The sequence below is a fragment of the Haliotis rubra genome, unplaced genomic scaffold, assembly GCF_003918875.1.
Source record: "Haliotis rubra isolate DU_JTF1 unplaced genomic scaffold, ASM391887v1 Scf4, whole genome shotgun sequence".
NCBI lineage: Eukaryota > Metazoa > Mollusca > Gastropoda > Lepetellida > Haliotidae > Haliotis > Haliotis rubra.
The window spans coordinates 7,110,976-7,131,344 of NW_025767079.1; the positions used below are offsets into that span (position 1 = coordinate 7,110,976).

Consider the following 20,369-nt stretch of genomic DNA (forward strand, 5'->3'; position numbering starts at 1 on the left):
CAATTTAACAGTAAAGCAGAGTTTACAGTTGTCCTCGTTTAGATTATCAATGATTTCGGAATTTCGAGAATTGTCCATCGTTTTTCTTTGGAATTAGTTCTTTTCTTATGTCCGTAAATATGGTGCAGTCGTACAATATATGACTCTCATCCTCTAGGGATAAACAGGTCCTACACAATATATCGATATCATTTACGGTGCTCTGTCCTCTTCTTACTTTCATCGCTCCAATGTTCATATTGCCAATTCATAATAGAATTAAGATCCGCTGAGTCGGGGTCGATTAGTTAACATTAACACACACACAACCCATGTGTGGATTAGCGCTTCCAGTAGACCTGATTCCAGTCTATCGATCTGTTAAGCGTGATATAAGAGGCTACGGACGTCTTCCACCAATCGCTTCTCCTCACTGCGGTAATTTGTAAGCTTTTAGACGGCTGTTGGTAGAGTCACTCTTGATGCTGCTATATACCGGCTGTTTGTCTCAGTACATTTCTCGGAGGGATTGACAACGTGATGTCAGTAAGCTGCTGGGAGCATTTGGATGCGAAAGAAGTAATTTCTCTCTGTGGGGCAGGGGATGGTTCTGTGAATTATACTGGATGATTTTCGCTAACGGAAACAAACGAATATGATCACCACTTTCTTCAGCTCTAATGTCAATGACAAAGATCATGAAACGGAACAGACTTTGACAAAGAACTGCAGTGGTTTTAAAACAAGTAATTAACTCCTCTTCGTCAATGTTCAAACTAATTGTTTATTGTGATATTTTTCTCCAATACAACGAAACAAACGGATGTATTTGAGCTCCATGGGACACTGAATCTGAAAGAAACTATCCTCAATTAAAGATGTCGCAATTTTTCGACGCTTCTGAAGTTCCCGAGGAAAAGGGCGAAAAGATACCCGTTTCTCTGAAATGGTACCAGTGCGGTAACCTTGACTCTTCGCAGGGTCGGCGTAATAACGCCGCTCTGATCATGGGGGTGGCGTTGATGCCAGTGATCGTCATGATCATCCAGAACCTCATCAACGTCTACAACAGCTCCAGCCACGTGAGCACAATGGGGGACCTACGGAGTCAGATTCTGTTCAGTACCGAGACAGGCAACGTCGTCCATTTCTTGCAGATAGAGAGGGGCACATCTGCTTTGTACCTTAGTAGCAACGGAGCTGCAACTGTCTTTCAAGGTAAGAGTTGCTGTATCTCTTAGTCGGTGCTTGTATGCACCGTGTGCTCACACGGATATACTCTACCTGACAGACTCTAGTCCAGATCTAACTCTCTCTGTCGCTCTCTCACAGTCTCTCTCTCCATTCTCTCGCTCCTTAATCTTTCCCCCTTTCTCTCTCCCTAATATCTCTCCTTCTGACGCTCTCTCACTCGCGCTCTCTCTCTCTCACTCACTCTCTCTCTCTCCTATCTCTCGCTCCTTAATCTCTTTCCCTATTCTCTCTCCCGAAAATCTCTCCTGACGCTCTCTCACTCGCTGTTCTTTCTGTATGTCTATTACCATTTTCTCTCCCGACTCTCTTTTCCTAATCTCAACACCCACTCATCCACCCCGTCTCTCTCCTAATCTCTCTCTCTGTCCTACTTTCCAGGCATCAGTTAAGGACAATTACAGAGTCATTATGTCTTGTATACGACCCTAAGTACGACGTCTGGGTCGGGATTAGACATTAGCACCAGATCATAAAACAGCTTCCCTGCCATGTAAAAGCACACGTTGGGGAGCATCTGCACTGAGGCAGTTTAAGTACGCTATATGAGTATCACGTCGTCTCAGAACCCAGATATATATATCACAGAATGAAGTCACTCTCGTATGTCTTGATCAAGGAAGGAACGCATCAGCCAGGTAGATGTGCATAAGGCAGACATAACATTCAGTGAAATATTTCATAGTTTTTGATTTTCTGTCCCTGTAGTGATTGTCAAGATTCAGACAAATATGACGACCTCGCTTACGTATTGTCGTACTTCTTGGTGCCTTAGGGGTGGGGGGGTGGGGGTGGGGGTGGGTGGAGTGGTTAAAGCGTTCTCTTATGAATATACATAATGTTTAAAAGGAATAATTATTCGTAATATAACTTATATACTTAAACGCGTTACCTCTGACACAATAGGGGCGGTGGGGTAGCATAGTGGTTAAACTGTTCACTCGTCACGCTGAAGACCCGGGTTCGATTCGCAACGTGAGTGCAATGTGTGAAGCCCATTTCTGGTGTCTCCCGGCGTGATGTTGCTGGAATATTGCTAAAAGCGGCGTAAAACCATGATCACTCACTCACTCACTCAGTGCTCGGTTGGTAGAGCCGTCAAAGAAGCCGTTATCCATGCCTCAGTAAACGCCGTTGTCGGATGAAGGAGCGTTGGAAACAGATATCGTGTTGATCATTATCAATGGCCTGTCAATAAAATACCCATGATCGTTAGTTTAACAAAAGTAGTAAAGGTCCAAGTCCTACATCATCTCAGAATTCCTTTCAACTGAAGTAAGTATGCATTGATCTATTGTGTAACTGTTAGTTGGCACAAATTCCGTTACTGAAGAGCCTGAAGGTACTTGGTGTTGATTAATGCACAGAGAAGTGAAACTGCAATTTGAATTCACTTTGATCCTGTTAACATTGATAATCATGGAGCTGTCGTTGACACATTGTCATAATTAACAGAATGAAATATACTGGTCAAAAAATGAAACGCATAGCTAAAATCTGTTTTTCAAAGTAGAATGTTTTTAAGATGAAGGCTTGAAATCAATATAAATGTCATTGCTAACTGTGAATATAGCCCTTACAATAATTTATTGCACACGAAAACAACATTTGGTGAATTGTCGCCAAAATACAGCACCTTGAATTAAAACTGGGAGAAATCGCATGGAGAAAATTACGAGTGCTAAAGCTTCATACCGGCGGGTATGAACATCTGGCAGTCCCGTTGCGAATCACTCTAAGATGTTCCGTATATGCGACCCTTAAGATGCCAAGACTGAATGAAGACTGCAGAAACAGCCATTTGGCGTCTGGAAGCTGGAGAATGTCAGTCAACAGTAGCCAGGAACTTCAACGTGAGGCAGAGCACTATCTCCCGTCTGTGGCAGCGCTACAGACTCCACAACTCTACAAGAGATCGACCGAGAACTGCGGCGCAGGACCGCTTCATCCGGGTGTTGCATCTTCGCAACCGGACAGTCAGTGCAGCATACACAGCCAACAATGTTCCTGGACTTCACAGAGTATCAGCGCAAACCATCAGAAATCGCCTACGACAGCATGGGATACGACCAATGCGATCATATGCAGCACCTGTTCTGCCGCATCATTATCGTCGTGCACGTCTGCAATGGAGCAGAAACGTTCGATCATGGACCCTAGTGCACAGGATGATGATCTGGTTTAGTGATGAGTCGCGGTTCTTGCTGTATCGCTATGATGGAAGGATGCGTATATACAGACGGAGAAATGAACGCTACACTCGATGCTGTATTCGTAAAAACGATAGATACGGTGGTGTCACTGTCATGATGTGGGCAAGCATATCCTTCGATGGTAGGACAGATCTGGTGATCGTGCAGGGAAACTTAACTCCAGTACGCTGCCGTGATGAAATCCTCCAACGCCACCTTATTCCCGCCAATGACGTCAGAAGAGAGATTTTCCAGATAACGCCAGAGCGCATACTGCACGTGTTACCATGGATTCTCTTGCCAACAACAATGTTACTGTGCTGCCATGACCATCCAAATCGCCGGATCTCAACCCCATTGAACATTTGTGAGACAGACGTGTACGACCAGAACCAAAGACGCTTCATCAGCTGAGCCATGCATTGCAGGATAAGTGGAGAAGGATTCCATAACGAAAGATTCGACGACTCTTTCAGTCCATGCCCAGACGGTGCAGAGCAGTTATCGATGCTTGAGGTGGTCACACCGGGTACTGACTTTGTCAAAGTGCCGTCACAGACACAGATGTCCCCTAGAGCATTAAATGGATGTATGTAGTGAAGGAAACATGTGCCTAACCCTGTGTAAAATTTGGTTGTTATTTATTGTGTAATCCGATTTTATAAAACATGTAAAGGAAAACTGATATTTTGGTTATGCGTCTTTTTGCCCAGTGTATTACATTTACTGGTTAGAACCAAAACCATAATTTTCAAGCCAAATACCACGCTATTTAACTAGTGGAATGATCTATATACATGAACAAATATTTAATTCCTCTACCAAACATTTGTTTCTTCTTTCTGTCGTGTCTGTCTTTCTATCTCATTAATAAGCTTCCTTACAGACTTGTTACACAAATTGATTTCGGTTCGATTAATCGGTAAAGTATCGCGGTTGTAGCCTAAGCGTTTAATAAATAAACTATTCATTGATGATTAACTAATATTCCCTTTATCTCATCTCACGGCGTCGTTGAAATTGATATTGGTAATTACCAATTACATCCATCTGTGAAAAATCCCGATTTCGCATGCTTAATAAATACAATATCCTTTGTTCCTTAAAAACAAATTATTTGATATTAAGATAATGTTTCACAGTACTGTTGATGTGTGGATATCTTGCTGACTGTATAATGATTAGAAAAATACACTGGACATTGATCTTCAGGTCCTTCTGATGGTGTGATTGTCCATCCAATAACTGGTTCAGCATGCGTAACGAGAGACTCTCTGTCATCAGAGACCCGAGTCTCTGATGGAATAATGAACTCAAAAGTACTCTTCACCTTCATGGGTTTACTATTCGGGTTGTCAGTGCTAATCAAATAACAGGCATTGATATATAGATTAATGTTGAGAAACGAAACATGTATCAATGTTTATCCAGTCCTATTTGCGTTGGATACACGGTTAGCAATAGGTGAGGCGAGGTGAAATTGGGTTTTACATCGTGCTTGAGAATATTTCGCTCGTATGACGACGTGCATGCGTGTGTATGTGTATGTGCGGCTGCTTGTACTAGCCCAGACTTAAGCTGGTTTTATAGTGCTAGCCCACTGAGATACCATGCTGCAGTAAAGCATGAATACCCCACTCAGACACATTATACTGACTCCGAGCCGACCAGTCCTTGTTTTACCCATTAATGCCGAGCGCCAGGCAGGTACCAACAAGTACCATATTTTAACGTCTTTTGGTATGACGCGTTCGAGGATTGAACCCGCGACCTTCCGCTCTCCGGGCGGACGCTCTAACCACTACACCACGGAGGCGGTCGGTAAGCTATAAGTACAATATCAATACTCATAATGGTATTAATGTAACGGCATTATTAATATCTCTGCCATTAAACTGTTACCATTCCAAGCGTCACATCATAATTACATTTCGACTTTTATTAGGCTTGCAGATCCGTATAATGAATTGCTGTTGCTGTCATTTAATGAGTGTTGACAAGGTTGTGTGTTGGTTACAATGAAACCTCGTCAGTCCAAATCCTGTTAAACTGGAAACCCCTTAATAGTGAGTGAGTTTAGTTTTACGCCGCGTTTGGCAATATTGTATTCATGTGGGGAATTTAACCCGGGCCTTCCGCGTGACGAGCGAACGCTTTAACCACTAGGCTACCCCACCGCCCCGGAAACCCCTTAATATCAACTATTATATTATGATTTTATTTAAACATATTTATTCAAGAGAATGGATTGGGTACAAGTTATGCCAACTTAGTGAAACCCTCTCCTATTTACAGTGCTTCACATGCAAAAGTGAAACAAACTATATGTACAGGGATAGAAAGATATATACAAAATGATATATACAATACAATGAATACATGAATTATTTAGATCATACACATTATATCTGATCACTGAACCTTTTGGAATTTGATATATATTTTGAACTTCTTTAAAATGTGAATATTGTCACTATACGGAAGATCTGCACTGCCTTTTAATAGTACGTCTAGGTTTGTTGGTGCTTTCATGTTACAAATTCTGCTAATATTTTGAAACATTTCCTGTCTGATAACAGAATACAAAGAACATTCCATAAAATAATGTTGAGAATTTTCACATTTTACAATTACATTCGGGGTTCTATGAGACCGATCCTATATAGATCACCATTTAATCTACTATTTGAATATCTTAGCTGGGTATGAATTACATTGAGTTTTCTATTACCAAATGAGAAATATCCTGGTGCTTTTGACTTACGCGAGCTTATATGCGATTTAAAACTTTTAAGGGAAACTGATTCTCTAACATATAAAGGGAGATTATTCCAAAGTTGTGCAGATGATGGGAAAAATGATTGACTGTAGAGATTTGTGCGGGAATACTACAGGGAAAGATCACGAATGTTTCTAAGATTATAATTTGTCCTAGATTCAACAGTTTGCGGCATAAGATCACAAAGGTAGGATGGAGCATTTTTGTTGTATATATTATAGAATAAAGACAATTTACGACATCTTCTTCTTTCTTTTTAACATTTGCCAACCTGTTTCATATATCAGAGTATCTCTAGTGGCATATTTTGGTAAACCAGTAACTATCCTGGCGGCCTCAAACTGAACTTTTTCAATTTTATCGGTTAAATCTACCGAACAACCATCCCACAATTCACAAGCATATTCAAGATGTGGTCTTATGAATACAATATAAATCTTATTAAGAGTGTCTCTGTTTAACATAAACTTTAATTTTCTCATTGATGAAACCATCAAGGACGTTGTTTTACAATGTTATCAATATGTGTGTTCCATTTACAATCAGAAGAAAATGTTACTCCAAGATGTTTATGAGATTTTTCCAAACGTACACACTGAGTTTCAAATTCTAAATTTAGAATTGTATTATTATTCTTAAGACTGAAAAGTATAGCTTCTGTTTTGTTGGGATTGTATATCACAAGCCAACGTTTTGCCCAGCTTGATAAATATGGTAGGTTCTTATTGAGTGTCTCTTGCATAAGCCTGTGATTGATAGATGAAAATCCCATTGATGTATCATCCGCGAACAAGTGTGCAGCACAATCTAGTTCATCGGCAATATCATTAACATATACTATAAACAGAAAGGGGCCAAGGACTGATCCCTGGGGTACCCTGGCTGCAAGAGATTTGGGATTTGATAATGAACCATTTAAAAACACCTTTTGAGTCCTGCCACTGATGTAACAGTGTATCCATTTAAGTAATTCTTCACCTATACCGTAGCTTATTAATTTATGCCGTAATCCTCGGTGCCACACTCTGTCAAAGGCCTTTGAAACATCACAAAACACCATGCAATAGTCTTCACGTCTATCTAGAGCTGAGCAAATATTGTTATGAAGTTCTATTAACTGATGAGTCGTAGAATGGCCTACTTGAAATCCGGACTGATATTTGTATAACAATCTATTGTCCAGAAAATAATTAGACATATGCTTCATGACAACTCTTTCAAAGATTTTTCCTAAACAACTAATTAAAGAAATGGGTCAGTAATTACTGCAACTAGATTTATGTCCTTTTTTATAAAGCGGCATGACATGAGCTTCTTTCCATCTATTAGGATAGGTACCTGAAGATAACGATTTATTGAATAAAAAACACAATGGTTTACTGACAGATTCTGCAATACATTTCAATAGTTTATGACTTATACGGTCAGGTCCACTCGCTTTGTTAACATGTAAGCATTTTATAATATCAGCAATTTCACGTTCATTTACTACAATGTGATTGAGCCTACTAGATGTACGCATTTCAAATAAGGGTAGAGGTTTGTCTTTATCATCTGATTTACAAATAGACGCAAAGTATGAGTTTAATGCTTCCGCTTTATCAAAGTCTGAAAATATATTTGGACTCTCGTCAGATTCATTAGATCGTAATGGCGGAATAGGGTTCATAGCTCCTGATTCTTTGATTAGCCTTCTGAGTATTTTCCAAAATGAGGTTTTGTTATCTCTGCTCATTTCAGATATAAATTCATCAAGGTTCGAAAAATACTGTTCCTTTGCATAACACTTCATGTTATTAACTTTATTTCGTTGTTTACGATATGCCACGTTATCCTCACATCTATTAGTTCTTTTTGCCTTTTTTCTCAACCTATTACGTTTTCTTGATTCACGTCGTATTTCCAATTGTACCAAGGTTTGTCATTTGGTCTAATCGTTACCTTTTAGATGGAATACATTCCTTAATATACCTTCCTAGATGATCATAAAATACATCTGTTGCTTCATCAATATCAGTTGTGTTTGTTATCACACAATTCAATCAGTATTGCTTATATGTCTATTCAATAACTCATAGTCGCCTTTATCATAACACCATACATCTCTGGTATAACATAAAGACATGGAGATAGCTGTGTTAATGGCAACCAGTGTGCCCCTGTGATCACTTATGTCACTACTGAAATCAATAACGCCACTGTCAAACACGTCAATATCGTTACTGATTAATATGGGATCTAATAAAGTTCTGCTTGTTCTACTAACACGTGTAGGGTCCTTAATAACATTATACAATGCCTTTCGGTTCATGATCTCTCTTAAACGTGAAATTTTATCTGATAAAGGTCTTCATTCAGATCACCGACAAGTACAAATTTTGATGTAAAGTCAAATGAATTCTCTATTGAATTTTCTAATCTCTCCCAAAAGTCACGTCCATGCCCGGGGTCTATAAACTGCACAAAGCATGATCGATTTCTGAGGTAAATATATTTCTAACCAAATTGTTTCATCACTATTGTTTTCCAAATCAAAGCGTCTTTTAAAACTCAAATAATTTTTAACGTAGATCATGACACCTCCACCAAAAGCATTTCTATCTTTACGCAATGGTTCGTGAAAACTATCCCATGCTATATTTGTGTTACTGATAGAGTTATCTAAGTGCGTCTCATTGAAACAAATAATTTGGTTTTCAGATAGGCATTCGTTCAGGTGAGCTAGCTTGTGCCTCACGCTTCTCGTATTGAGGTGAAATATTTGTAAAGACTTGTCTAATGATTTAGTTACATCATGCACAGGGCCAGGGTTCAACTCAATGTCACCAGAAAGCAAAAGTAACAATAGAAATAAGATCAGCGCGTTGGTGTTACCTAACGATGCTGTCACAAAACACAGGGCACATAATACAATCCACGCCTTACACTCTAGGCTGAAGATGCACAATGATGAGCCGAAAAGGCTTGTAAAATAATCTAGTAGATTTATACGTGATGTTTTAAAGTTTGAGCTTGCTCGATGTGTGGTTCCATGAAAGATCCGATAACAATTCTATGTTGGATTATGTCATTACCCATTCTAATGAAAGTGTATACGATATCTATGTACTGACTTTGCTATAGCTGAAAGATAGGGGTGTTCAGGCAATGCAGATCTTCGAAATACTAATGGTATAACAATAATAAATGTGGTATAATAGGTTATTAAAGCGGTAGATATAGGACAAATATGATAGTAATATGTAATCACATGAGAAAAATGGAAACCCGCTTATAGCAAACAATATAGATGATGGATATACACAACTGGGAAAGCAACGAAAGGAGACGAACCGTGACAAGGTATGATACAATGTAGTTAATGTACAATATATATACAATGCAACAGGAATATGTACAATGTAAGTGGGATACGCTCAATCAAAATCGTTATGCAGCTGGAGACGTGGTTCCACAGAACAATTGTATTTATAATTGTACATTATGGGTACCAGACAGTTCTCCCCATGGATACTGTCGTCTCTGTTAAATGGTTATATTTTCGGGACTGCTCTGTGACATATTGACAGTTTCACCGAAATATTGATTTACAAAGGTTATATTTACTTCTGTATTCATGTCACCTTTGACAAAGGGGAACATTTTTGGTCAAAACAAACATTGGAAAACACAAAATTACGAGTCGTTGGCTTGCCATCTCAAGAACATTGATAGTATTGGCGTTTTCGCCTCGCTGCTTGTGGTTTTGTTTGCAAAATCAAACTTATACTTATATCGGTAACAGTATTGAACCTTCATAGGAATACATGTATGTACGTAACGTTTCGTAGCATAAAGTAAAACATAATAATCAATATGACGATAATACCTATTATAAAGAGAATAGGAAATGATTTTTATAATATGGAGCAGCTTGCTCAGATGTAGCAGACAATGGATTTCTTTGGGACCACGAACAGACATCTCCTACTGAACCTTTGTCACAGTATGTGTATCAGCTGAACGTTACACGTAAAGACAGATCGTTATCCTTCACAAACTCAGGCTTCATCTCAGGAGTCTTTTCTTTGACATCATGTTCAAAAACATTCATACAATACCTTAGACGCAACACCTGCTCACTGCGAAGTTATTGGAATTCGAAACCAAATTTGCATTTGAATGACAATGATCATTCCTAATCTGTATTGTACACCGGCGGTATTGACAGGGGTCCATTTGAGTAACAGATGTAACAAGCATTCTTGTGTTAATTCAATATAATTTTGGAAACTACTTATGCCATAACTGGTTTCATTTTCATTACTGAGATTATATCTTGCAATTTTGTACTAATGACAACCCACGTTTTGACATTGCCATGTTGTTAAGGTGAAAGGACAATTAACAGTGATATTTCTAGTGCATGTGTTCTTAACCGCGTGTCCTTAAATATAAATATTAAATTAACGGTATCTGTAAATATAATTTGCCAATTTGTTTCACAAGCTTTATTCACATTAGAAAAGAAGATTTATGGATGTCAACTTCTTTTTTCTGAATAACACGACGTTTCGGAGTGTATGCTTGCTCCTTCATTAGGTCTTCATCTGCAAGCATAGGAACCGAAACGTCGTGTTATCCACAATACAGAAGCTGACAACACTCTCAGTCTGGCATCTAATAGTCAGCACACACAGTCATCCATGTAACCCACTCGGCCGCTGCGTTTGTGTGCTGGTGATTGGGTGCAGGACTCTGAGAGTGTTGGTTCGAATCCCGGATACGACTCAAAACAACAAAAGTACTGGAATCTGCACTTACTGAGAAAGTGTAATCCCAAATACAATATGTGGTGAAAATACGATAAATTATATATTGATGAAAAACTTGTTTGCTTGATTGTTGTTTAATTCCGCACTTAGCAATATTCTAGCTATATGAAATATTCGACCAGACAACCCAGTGATCACCAGCATGAGCATCGATCTACACAACTGGGATACGATGATATGTATCAACCATGTCGGCGAGCCTGACCTCCCGATCCGTTACTCGCCTCTTACGACAAGCATGGGTTGCTGAAAACTAATTCTAACCCGGATCTTCTTCTATTGATGAAAGCGCAGCGTAACACACAAGCTACTAATACATTAAAGGCATTACAATTCTCATTCCATTGCCATACATATTAGTTTTAATCATCTGTCACAGGTTATTGTATGAGTAACGCCAACCTGTTTTGATTCCACTTCCAGCTCTCCATAGAGCCAGGGAAAGGTCTGACGAGGCTATCAACTCTTTATCAATGTGGCCATCGTCATCAATTCCACACTTCAAGACTCTGGAAACTTTCCACAATCACATCAAGGCATTCAGAGAGACCCTGGAGCCGGGGACTGTCGCCGTATCCGACGCCGTCAAGTTCTACACCGACATCAATGCTGTGATGATTAACTGGGTGTCGCAAAGCGTTCAGAAGTCCAGCACTGGGGACCTATGGAGAACACTTGTTTCATATCATATGTTAGTGCTAAGTAAAGACCAAGCAGGCCTGGAACGGGCACTGGGATCAACGTTTTTTACCAAAGGTGAGATGCAAGAAAGGCCAAATTAATGTTCAGTGTACATGTAATATTTTCCTTTTCCTTTACATGTGTCAAAGATTAAAGTGACTATGCGTTTACGCCGTTTTAGCAATATACCAGTAATATCACGACGGGGAACACTAGAAATGGGCTTCACATATTGTACGTATACCCATGTGGGAAATCGAACTCGGATGTTCAGCGTGGCAAGAGCACGCTTTAACCATCATACTACCCCTACGCCCCGTCAAGGACTAAAACATGGATAATAAACAAGACGAAAACAAATCCTTGATAATTCGAAAGCTCCATTTTGGAGAAATCCCAGTTAAGTGAACTGGTGATTTCTATTTTGAAACGCAAACGCTGTACCTATAATCGATATGTACTGAACTAAACGGCAGTATGAATGAGGCAGTACAACTAGTGTAAGTGCAGTCACAAGTATCTAGCATTTTCTTGAATATCCGTTCTCTGGTGAATAAGCTGTTTTCGGGCAGGTATCCAATCCGCACTTCTCGAACCTGCCAAACTTATTTACATTTTCCAGGGGCAGATAACTCTAATTATATGTTAAACTCCGGCATTTTTCTGGCCTTCCAGCTATTGGCTGCAGCAATGCGAATATATTTCCAGTTGCACCTTATCTTACTTTTACATGAAATATGAATATTGAACCTCATCATTTAGAATAATGAAATCCAGTCAAAGGTATCTTAAGGTCTTCTTTCCAGGGTCAGGGGCGGTGGGGTAGCCTAATGGTTAAAGCGTTGGCTCGTCATGCCGAAGACCCGGGTTCGAATCCCCACATGGGTACAATGTGTGAAACCCATTTCTGGTGTCCCCCGCCGTGATGTTGCTGGAATATTGCTAAAAGCGGCGTAAAACCAAACTCAGTCAGTCAGTCTTTCCAGGGTCAAGATAAGCCCATGTGTACAGATAAGTATTACCCATGTGCATCTGTCAGGGTGGGTTGGTTCGTTGTTTAACGCCGCACCCAGCAATATTCCAGGTACATGTATATGGCGGCGGTCTGTATAGTCGAGTCTTGACCAGACAATCCAGTGATCAAGATTTTGAGCATCAATCTACACAAGTGTGATACAATGACATGTGTCAACCAAGTCAGCGAGCCTGACCACCTGATCCCGTTAGTCGCCTTTTACGACAAGCATGGGATGCTGAAGACCAATTCTAACCCGGATCTTCACGGGTCTCTGTCAGGGTGGGAGTGGTTTGTTCGGACAAAAATCGTTTTGAACAAAGGTCCTTTCTGGTTTCATAGTGAGTGAGTGAGTGAGTTGGGTTTTACGCCGCTATTAGTATTACTCCAGCAATATCACAGCGGGGGACACCAGAAATGGACTTCACACATTGTACCCGTGTGGGGAATCAAACCCGGGCTTTCGGCGTGACGAGCGAACGCTTTAACCACTAGGCTACCCCACCGGCTCCTGGTTTAATAGGAAATTCAACGGTTACACAGACCAGTCAACCACGTTGATAACCCTCACGATTGTAATAACTGGGGCAAGTCTGTTTTTGTGTGACGACGACGTTATGCAGTCGATTAGACCTTTAAAAGCGGAATATCATTACCAAATGATCACCACAGAAGACGTTGCCGACGTGAGAGTATTGACCAGCAGCGTGCGTGTGTGAGAAAATCCGTTTCTGACACGCACTAAGGACGGATTGTAAATGTTATTGCACCTTAAACGACAGTACCCACATTTTCACGTTCAAATTACTCAAGCCGTTCAAATCAAATTCTTCATACATTTTGGATTACCTTTAGATTAACTATCACCTCAGTAAGGAAGCATGGGAAGCCTCAATAGCCCTGTCGCTTGAAGATTCGTAGGACCCTAAGGTGCAAAAACACCCAAGTTGATTTTTAAAGTTTCAACACAAGGGTCATCAGTTTCACTTTCAAAACGTTTTATGGGAGGCACAGGGAAACATTTCTAAAATTGAAAAATTGCTGTGGAAATTACATGAATGGATCACTAAAATCTGTGATGACACCAGGTGTTCAGGTGGTTGATCATTCACCCTGTTAATATTTTTTAGCAAAACACATTTAAAAAACACACGCAACCTCTGAATGACCACCGTACCGTAAAATATTATACGCATGTTTGCATGAATCACTATCAAATAGGGCTGATAACAGGTGTTATTTCAGTAAATTTAAGGTATAGGAGAGTTTATATTTGTGGTTGGTATGTTACCTTCGTTTTGATTTGTTGCATTACATGGTACCTTAATGGCCTAGTGGTTAACCTTTATCATACCGGTACTAAATCCCATTGTCACTTCAAATTTACAGGAGAGTCTCATAATGGTGTAACTAAGAAATATCCAAAATGTCATACTGATATCTCGAACGGTTCTAGAGATACAGGTATGTTCCCATATGGGAACATGGGCAGGATCATCGTTAAAATGAAACAAAAAACTATACTTTTTATCGACGTCGCAGAATTAAATAGTCGTATCTGACACTTACAGCCAAAAACCTTTTTTGTTCTCTTTCTATTTGTATTGGAGTTGTGCATATTCTCAAAAAAATTGTGCATTTATCTCAAGTCATTTTTAAAATATATTGAATTTAACAAAGGTCGTATGTAATCATGCACTGTTGAACGAAGTATTAAAAAGGCGTAAGTGACACCCAGAACTCAGTTACGACCTTCTGCTGTTAAGTTTACGATCTAGCGGAAAAACGAGGAGTCGTAAGTGGCACATCCGACAAAGTAGATATATTGTAATTGTACATGGTGAAATTATGTCAAATTTGAAGTTCTATGAAAGTACAGTATGAACAGGATGGGTCTAATATTACATTTCATTGACCAAAGTATCCATGTTTTGTTTTTAATGCATTTGCAATATCATACCGCTGAAACTACATCATCACGTGACCATCGAGCCCAGGAAACACGCAATGTGTGAACTGTGACAGAAATTAGGTATGTATACAGTTAACATGCAATGCAGGGACTTAAATAACTGAAATATAATGCTGTGTGTATGGTTGCTATTGCACATTTACACAAACATGTGGAATATATTTTGATATTATTGTACATTTTGTGAGGAAAGTTGTGATAAATAATAAGGTCGTAAGTGTAAGCCCTATGCTGATTCTCATATATCATTTCAGGGTCGTAACTGACACTTGCGACACTTTGTCACCTGATTTGGTAGTCATATAACAGTTATTTCATCAATACATTTACACTAATAATTTCATCTTCTTTGTTGCAGGACAATGGAAATGAAGAGTACGATATTCTAGGACACTGGTCTTTGGGACGAATTTAAATAGTTTCCCAAACGGACGTTGTAGGAACTGTGTTATAACTTTGGAAACACATGGATAACAAGTGACTCTTGCTTTTTGTATTCAACAGATCTGAAAGATTTAAAGTAGGCATACAAGCTGTTGAATGTAATTACAGTTACGTTTGTGCAGTCAAAAGGTTGTACGTTCGTCATCCTTATCGTTTTGGACGTATTGAGTGCTAATCCAGAGTAGGTGCTAGTTAACAGATCAAAACAATGGGTCGGCGACGAAAGGGAAAACAGTCACGTGAGAAGGTTGAAACTAGTGTCACGGGTGAAGATGATATTTCATTGAATATTACTGATACCAATAACGGTGATACTGAAATGTCAGATGGCACTTGTGACGAAGCTAGTATCTGCATGAATGAAAAAGTTGACGTCAACATTAGTGAAACTTCACCAGCCAATCTTCCACTACTGAATGACACTGTTGCCGCGAGTCATATTAATGAAGATGAGTTGTCAGATGATAGTTTTATTGAAGCGCTTGTCTCAAGTTTTGAGGAAATTGAAAACAGTATTTCTCAGGCTCTTGCCCGTAGAGTACAGGAACACAATGGAGCAGAGAAGTTTCTTGCCTGTGATGAGCAGCAGTTGGAAGACAGTGGAACACAGACGATTCTTACCAGTAAGGACCATCAGATGGATGAGAGCGGAGCAGAGAAGATTCTTACCTGTGAGGAGCAGCAGATGGATGGCAGTAGAACAGAAGATGGATGGCAGTGGATGGCAGTAGAACAGAGAAGATTCTTACCTGTGATGAGCAGCAGATGGATGACAGTAGAGCAGAGAAGATTCTGACCTGTGAGGAGCAGCAGGTGGATGACTGTAGAGCAGAGAAGATTCTAACCTGTGAGGAGCAGCAGGTGGATGACTGTAGAGCAGAGAAGATTCTAACCTGTGAGGAGCAGCAGGTGGATGACTGTAGAACAGAGAAGATTCTAACCTGTGAGGAGCAGCAGGTGGATGGCTGTAGAACAGAGAAGATTCTAACCTGTGAGGAACAGCAGGTGGATGACAGTAGAGCAGAAAAGATTCTAACATGTGAGGAGCAGCAGGTGGATGACAGTAGAGCAGAGAAGATTCTAACCTGTGAGGAGCAGCAGATGGATGACAGTAGAACAGAGAAGATTCTTACCTGTGATGAGCAGGTGGATGCCTGTAGAGCAGAGAAGATTCTAACCTGTGAGGAGCAGCAGGTGGATGACTGTAGAGCTGAGAGGATTCTTACCTGTGATGAGCAGCAGATGGATGCCTGTAGAGCTGAGGAGATTCTTACCTCTAAGGATACGACATTCCGTGAATATTGTATCCAAGCTAGTACACATGAGCATGCAGAGCGTCCTGATCTGAGTCAGTTTCCAGTGCTTCATACCAAGGCTGATAACATACCAAGCTTTACTGAGCAGAGTAGAGAAGTGGATCAGCATTCTCTACCATTGGACAATCTGCAAATTCACAATTACTCCAGTCTCTCAAGCCATAGTCAGACATCTACATCAAAGAGTGACTTGATGAAAACCAATCCGTGTACAGTTGACATCAACCAGATCCCAGTTTCACATATCATAGAAGTTTCCTCAAATGATGTCAATCTTCAGTCATCTGATGATGGAGATAACGCTTCTATCAGTCATTGTACACTGATGAAGGTAACCTCAAATAATGCTGACATCCAGTTTGACTCAGATGATGACATACCCCTGAGTCATCTGTTGTCCAATGCTCTATTTACATCCAACAATGATGGGTATCCTGTAACTTCCATGGAGTTATGCAGCGGTACATCAACACCTGAAGACATAAGTTTCAATTCCGATCTTCTTGAATCTAGTACTTGTGATCAAGCAACTCTTTCCAGCAAACCCACTTTGCTATCATCGTTTGATAACACAACAGAAGGGGACACAACCGGCATTTGTAAAGTGAAATCACTCCAGGATATCAGTGACTCATGTTCACAGGACGAGTATGAATCATCTGGTGATGAGTACAGACTACCAGATTCTTTATCTGATTCTACGGATGACAGTGACACAAATATGAAAGAATTACTGAAGCGTAAACGCCAAAAGACATCCAAAACCAATACAAATCAAGTTTTGTCACCAGTAACTTCCGAAAACACAGAAAAAAACTTTGATACAAATGATGGAGATGATGGGGGACCACAAATAGGCGATGAAGATAGTGATAAGCAGCAGCCACGGATGTCAAGAAGTCGTACTCGCAACCCTGAAAAATGGAAATCAAATGAACGGAAATGAAAAAGAAACAATGGAGAGGAGTACACAAATACACGAGGAAAAAGAGTCCCAATGAGAGAATGCAAACAATGTCCATGTAAATGCAAATATTTCTGCAGAACATTCAAAGATGATGACAGACATCATGTTTTCTCATCCTATTGGAAATTATCTTATGAAAGACAACGTGACTTTTTGAAACGTCATGTAAAGGCAACTGAGAAAAACAGACGTACGAAAAAAAGGGTCTGCTTCAAGACGTAGCCAGACGTATGAGTACCATCTCCCATCTGACACAAACATGCTGCAAGTGTGCAAAGCATTTTTCCTATCAACTTTAGGCATAGGTGAAAAGACCGTGTATTACACGATTATGCAAAGGAACACTATTCACTCTGTTGACCAAAGAGGGAAGATGAGTCCGAAGACCAAAATTCCACAGGTAGAACGCAGTCGAGTTCGGGATCACATAATGTCTTTTCCTAAAGTAGACTCTCACTATTGCAGGCTAACTTCGCAAAGGCAATATCTTTCAAAGGATCTCTCAATTTCAAAAATGTACAGACTGTATAGAGAAGAAGGCCAAATAAACAATCACCTTCCCGTCAAGCAGCACATATACAGCTCAATATTCAGAACTGAATTCAACCTAGGTTTCCATGTACCCAAAAAGGATAATTGCTCGTTTTGTTTCTCATACCAAAACATGTGTCAAGAAGACAAATTGATCAACAAACCCAAACTGGAGGATCACACTCGTCGTAAAATGCAAGCACGAACCTTAAAGGAAGCTGATAAGACAAGGGCAAAATCCAACAGTGCAATAAAAGTAGTAAATTTTGATTTGCAGAAAGTTCTCATCACTCCCAAATCTACAGTTTGCGAGTTTTATTACAGTAGGAAGCTTGCAACGTATAACTTATCTGTCTATGACATGGCGACGCACAATGTTAACTGCTACATGTGGGATGAAACTAAAGCCAAAAGAGGAAGTTGCAAGATTGCTTCTTGTCTGTTTGAATACAACAAAACCTTGGGACCTGTGGACGAACTTATCTCCTACTCAGACAGTTGCACTGGCCAACAAAGAAACATTCAGTTTGCGACAGTGTGTTTGCTTTCAGTTGCAAATCTTCCAATCAAGATGATTACACATAATTACTTTGAAAGAGGGCATTCACAAATGGAAGGGGACTCTGTACATGCAACAATAGAGAGGTACACAAAATATGCAGAATTGTACACCCCAATGGAATGGATGGCTGCTGTTCGAAATGCAAAGCAAAAACCTCCTCATTACAAAGTGATTGAGGTTGACTGTAGTAGTGTCTACAACTTCAAATCTATTGTTGATACTCTGGTGAAAAACAGAAACAGAGCCACTGATGGAACCAAAGTTGAGTGGACAAGGATTCACTCATTTTAGTACAGAAAGGATGAACCTGAGAACGTTTTCTTCAAATATGATTTTGGAGATGAATACCGCTCTTTCTCAATCAACAGAACCAATATCAGGCATGCAACTGGACAACGTGCTAAATCTCTCAAAGGTGTTGAAGTTAGACCTTTGTATTCTGAAGCCATACCTATTAGCGATGCCAAGTACAGAGATTTGTCAAACTTGTGTTCCAAAGGCCTTATTCCAGATAATTGCAGGCATTTCTACACATCACTGGCACATGGTGACCACAGCAAAGACAGACTTCCCGAGCCAGACGAAGAAGAGAGCTCTGATTCAGATATTTGAAATAAGTTGTTGAAATAAGTTCTGTTTCTCAGGAAATATGTTGTTGAAGTGCTGTTCTTTAATCATTCGTTTAATGTTTGAAAGAGTTTACCGTTATTTGAACAGAAAATCGTGTAACTTGATTTAATTGGTGTGAGTGAAACCATAACCATGTCCATGGCTAGTTTATTCAGTTTCCTTAACTGAGTATCAGTTTGCATATGGCTAGGTATATTCCAGAAGAAAAATGCATTTAGGATATTTTTTTGCTCATGGATATTGAGGTTGGGAAGTCTTATGTTCAGTTGTGATTGCTCTTTTTTAAGTAACTGATGTTATAGATTGATATTGCTCAGTTGAGTAAAGATCCCTGCAAATACTAACCTGGAATTTGTTTTTCATCATAGGTTTGCAAAACATCAGCAAACATGCCATCCGTTCACCAAATAAGCTTTACAATATTTAAAACCTACCAGAGAAGAGATTTATTTGCAATTACTTCATTAAAAGTCCTGCACAGAGATCCCCCAATATGGCGTGCAAACAGGAATGCCAATCTGGACGTATCTGTGCGTATAGGGTAGATTATCATGGTCACCTGAAAGGACGTAAGTGCCATTTACAGCCTTAGCGTAGATTTCTACAAAGTATCAAAAGGCAGCATGTGTCACTTACGACCATTACGTGGGCGAACTTCAAGACAAATGTCAGAAGAAGAAAGTCATTAAACATTAAAAAGTGAATAATTCATCTTAAAATGGACATACAATAAGGTACATAGTATTAAGATACTCCTTCCTTACGGCTTTGCTGATATGAAAAACTTCAAATCATCATCTCAAGAAGTACGTGTTTAAAACAGTTTTTCTTGATTATCTCAGAAGTTTAAAAATTTGCAGATCTGCAGATACAACCTTTTAATTCTGCGACGTCGATCAAATGCTACCTGTCCGCCAAAATGTCAAGAACTTGAGCAAAACTTTCTTCTTCTACATTCACAACATCAGTAAAATCCGCCATGTTCTTGGCCTTGAAACGACAAACTTCCTATGCAGACTCTCATCACATCACGACTGGATTACTCCCTTGGATAATTCCCTTTTCTTCCATATTCCTTCATCTCTGATCACAAAGTTACAGCGAATCCAGGTTGCAGCAGCAAGGGTTTGTTTATCACGCACGCCGCAAACTGAGCATTTAACACCTAAAGGCCCTCCACTGGCTGCCCGTGAATTTCAGGATTCAGTACAAGATACTTCTTCCAGCCGAAAACTG

At 39.8% G+C, this 20,369-nt stretch overlaps 1 protein-coding gene across 1 annotated transcript in view; it reads left to right on the forward strand.

The window, feature by feature from the left end:
* Positions 1 to 418: 418 nt before the first annotated feature.
* The window catches only part of LOC124287252, a 39,446-nt gene continuing 19,495 nt past the window's right edge, over positions 419 to 20,369 (forward strand). Inside the window, exons 1-2 of the mRNA XM_046723748.1 lie at positions 419 to 1,197; positions 11,439 to 11,771. Coding sequence (XP_046579704.1) covers positions 858 to 1,197; positions 11,439 to 11,771 — 673 coding nt within the window. The 5' untranslated portion in view covers positions 419 to 857. The remainder of the gene's footprint in view (positions 1,198 to 11,438; positions 11,772 to 20,369) is intronic.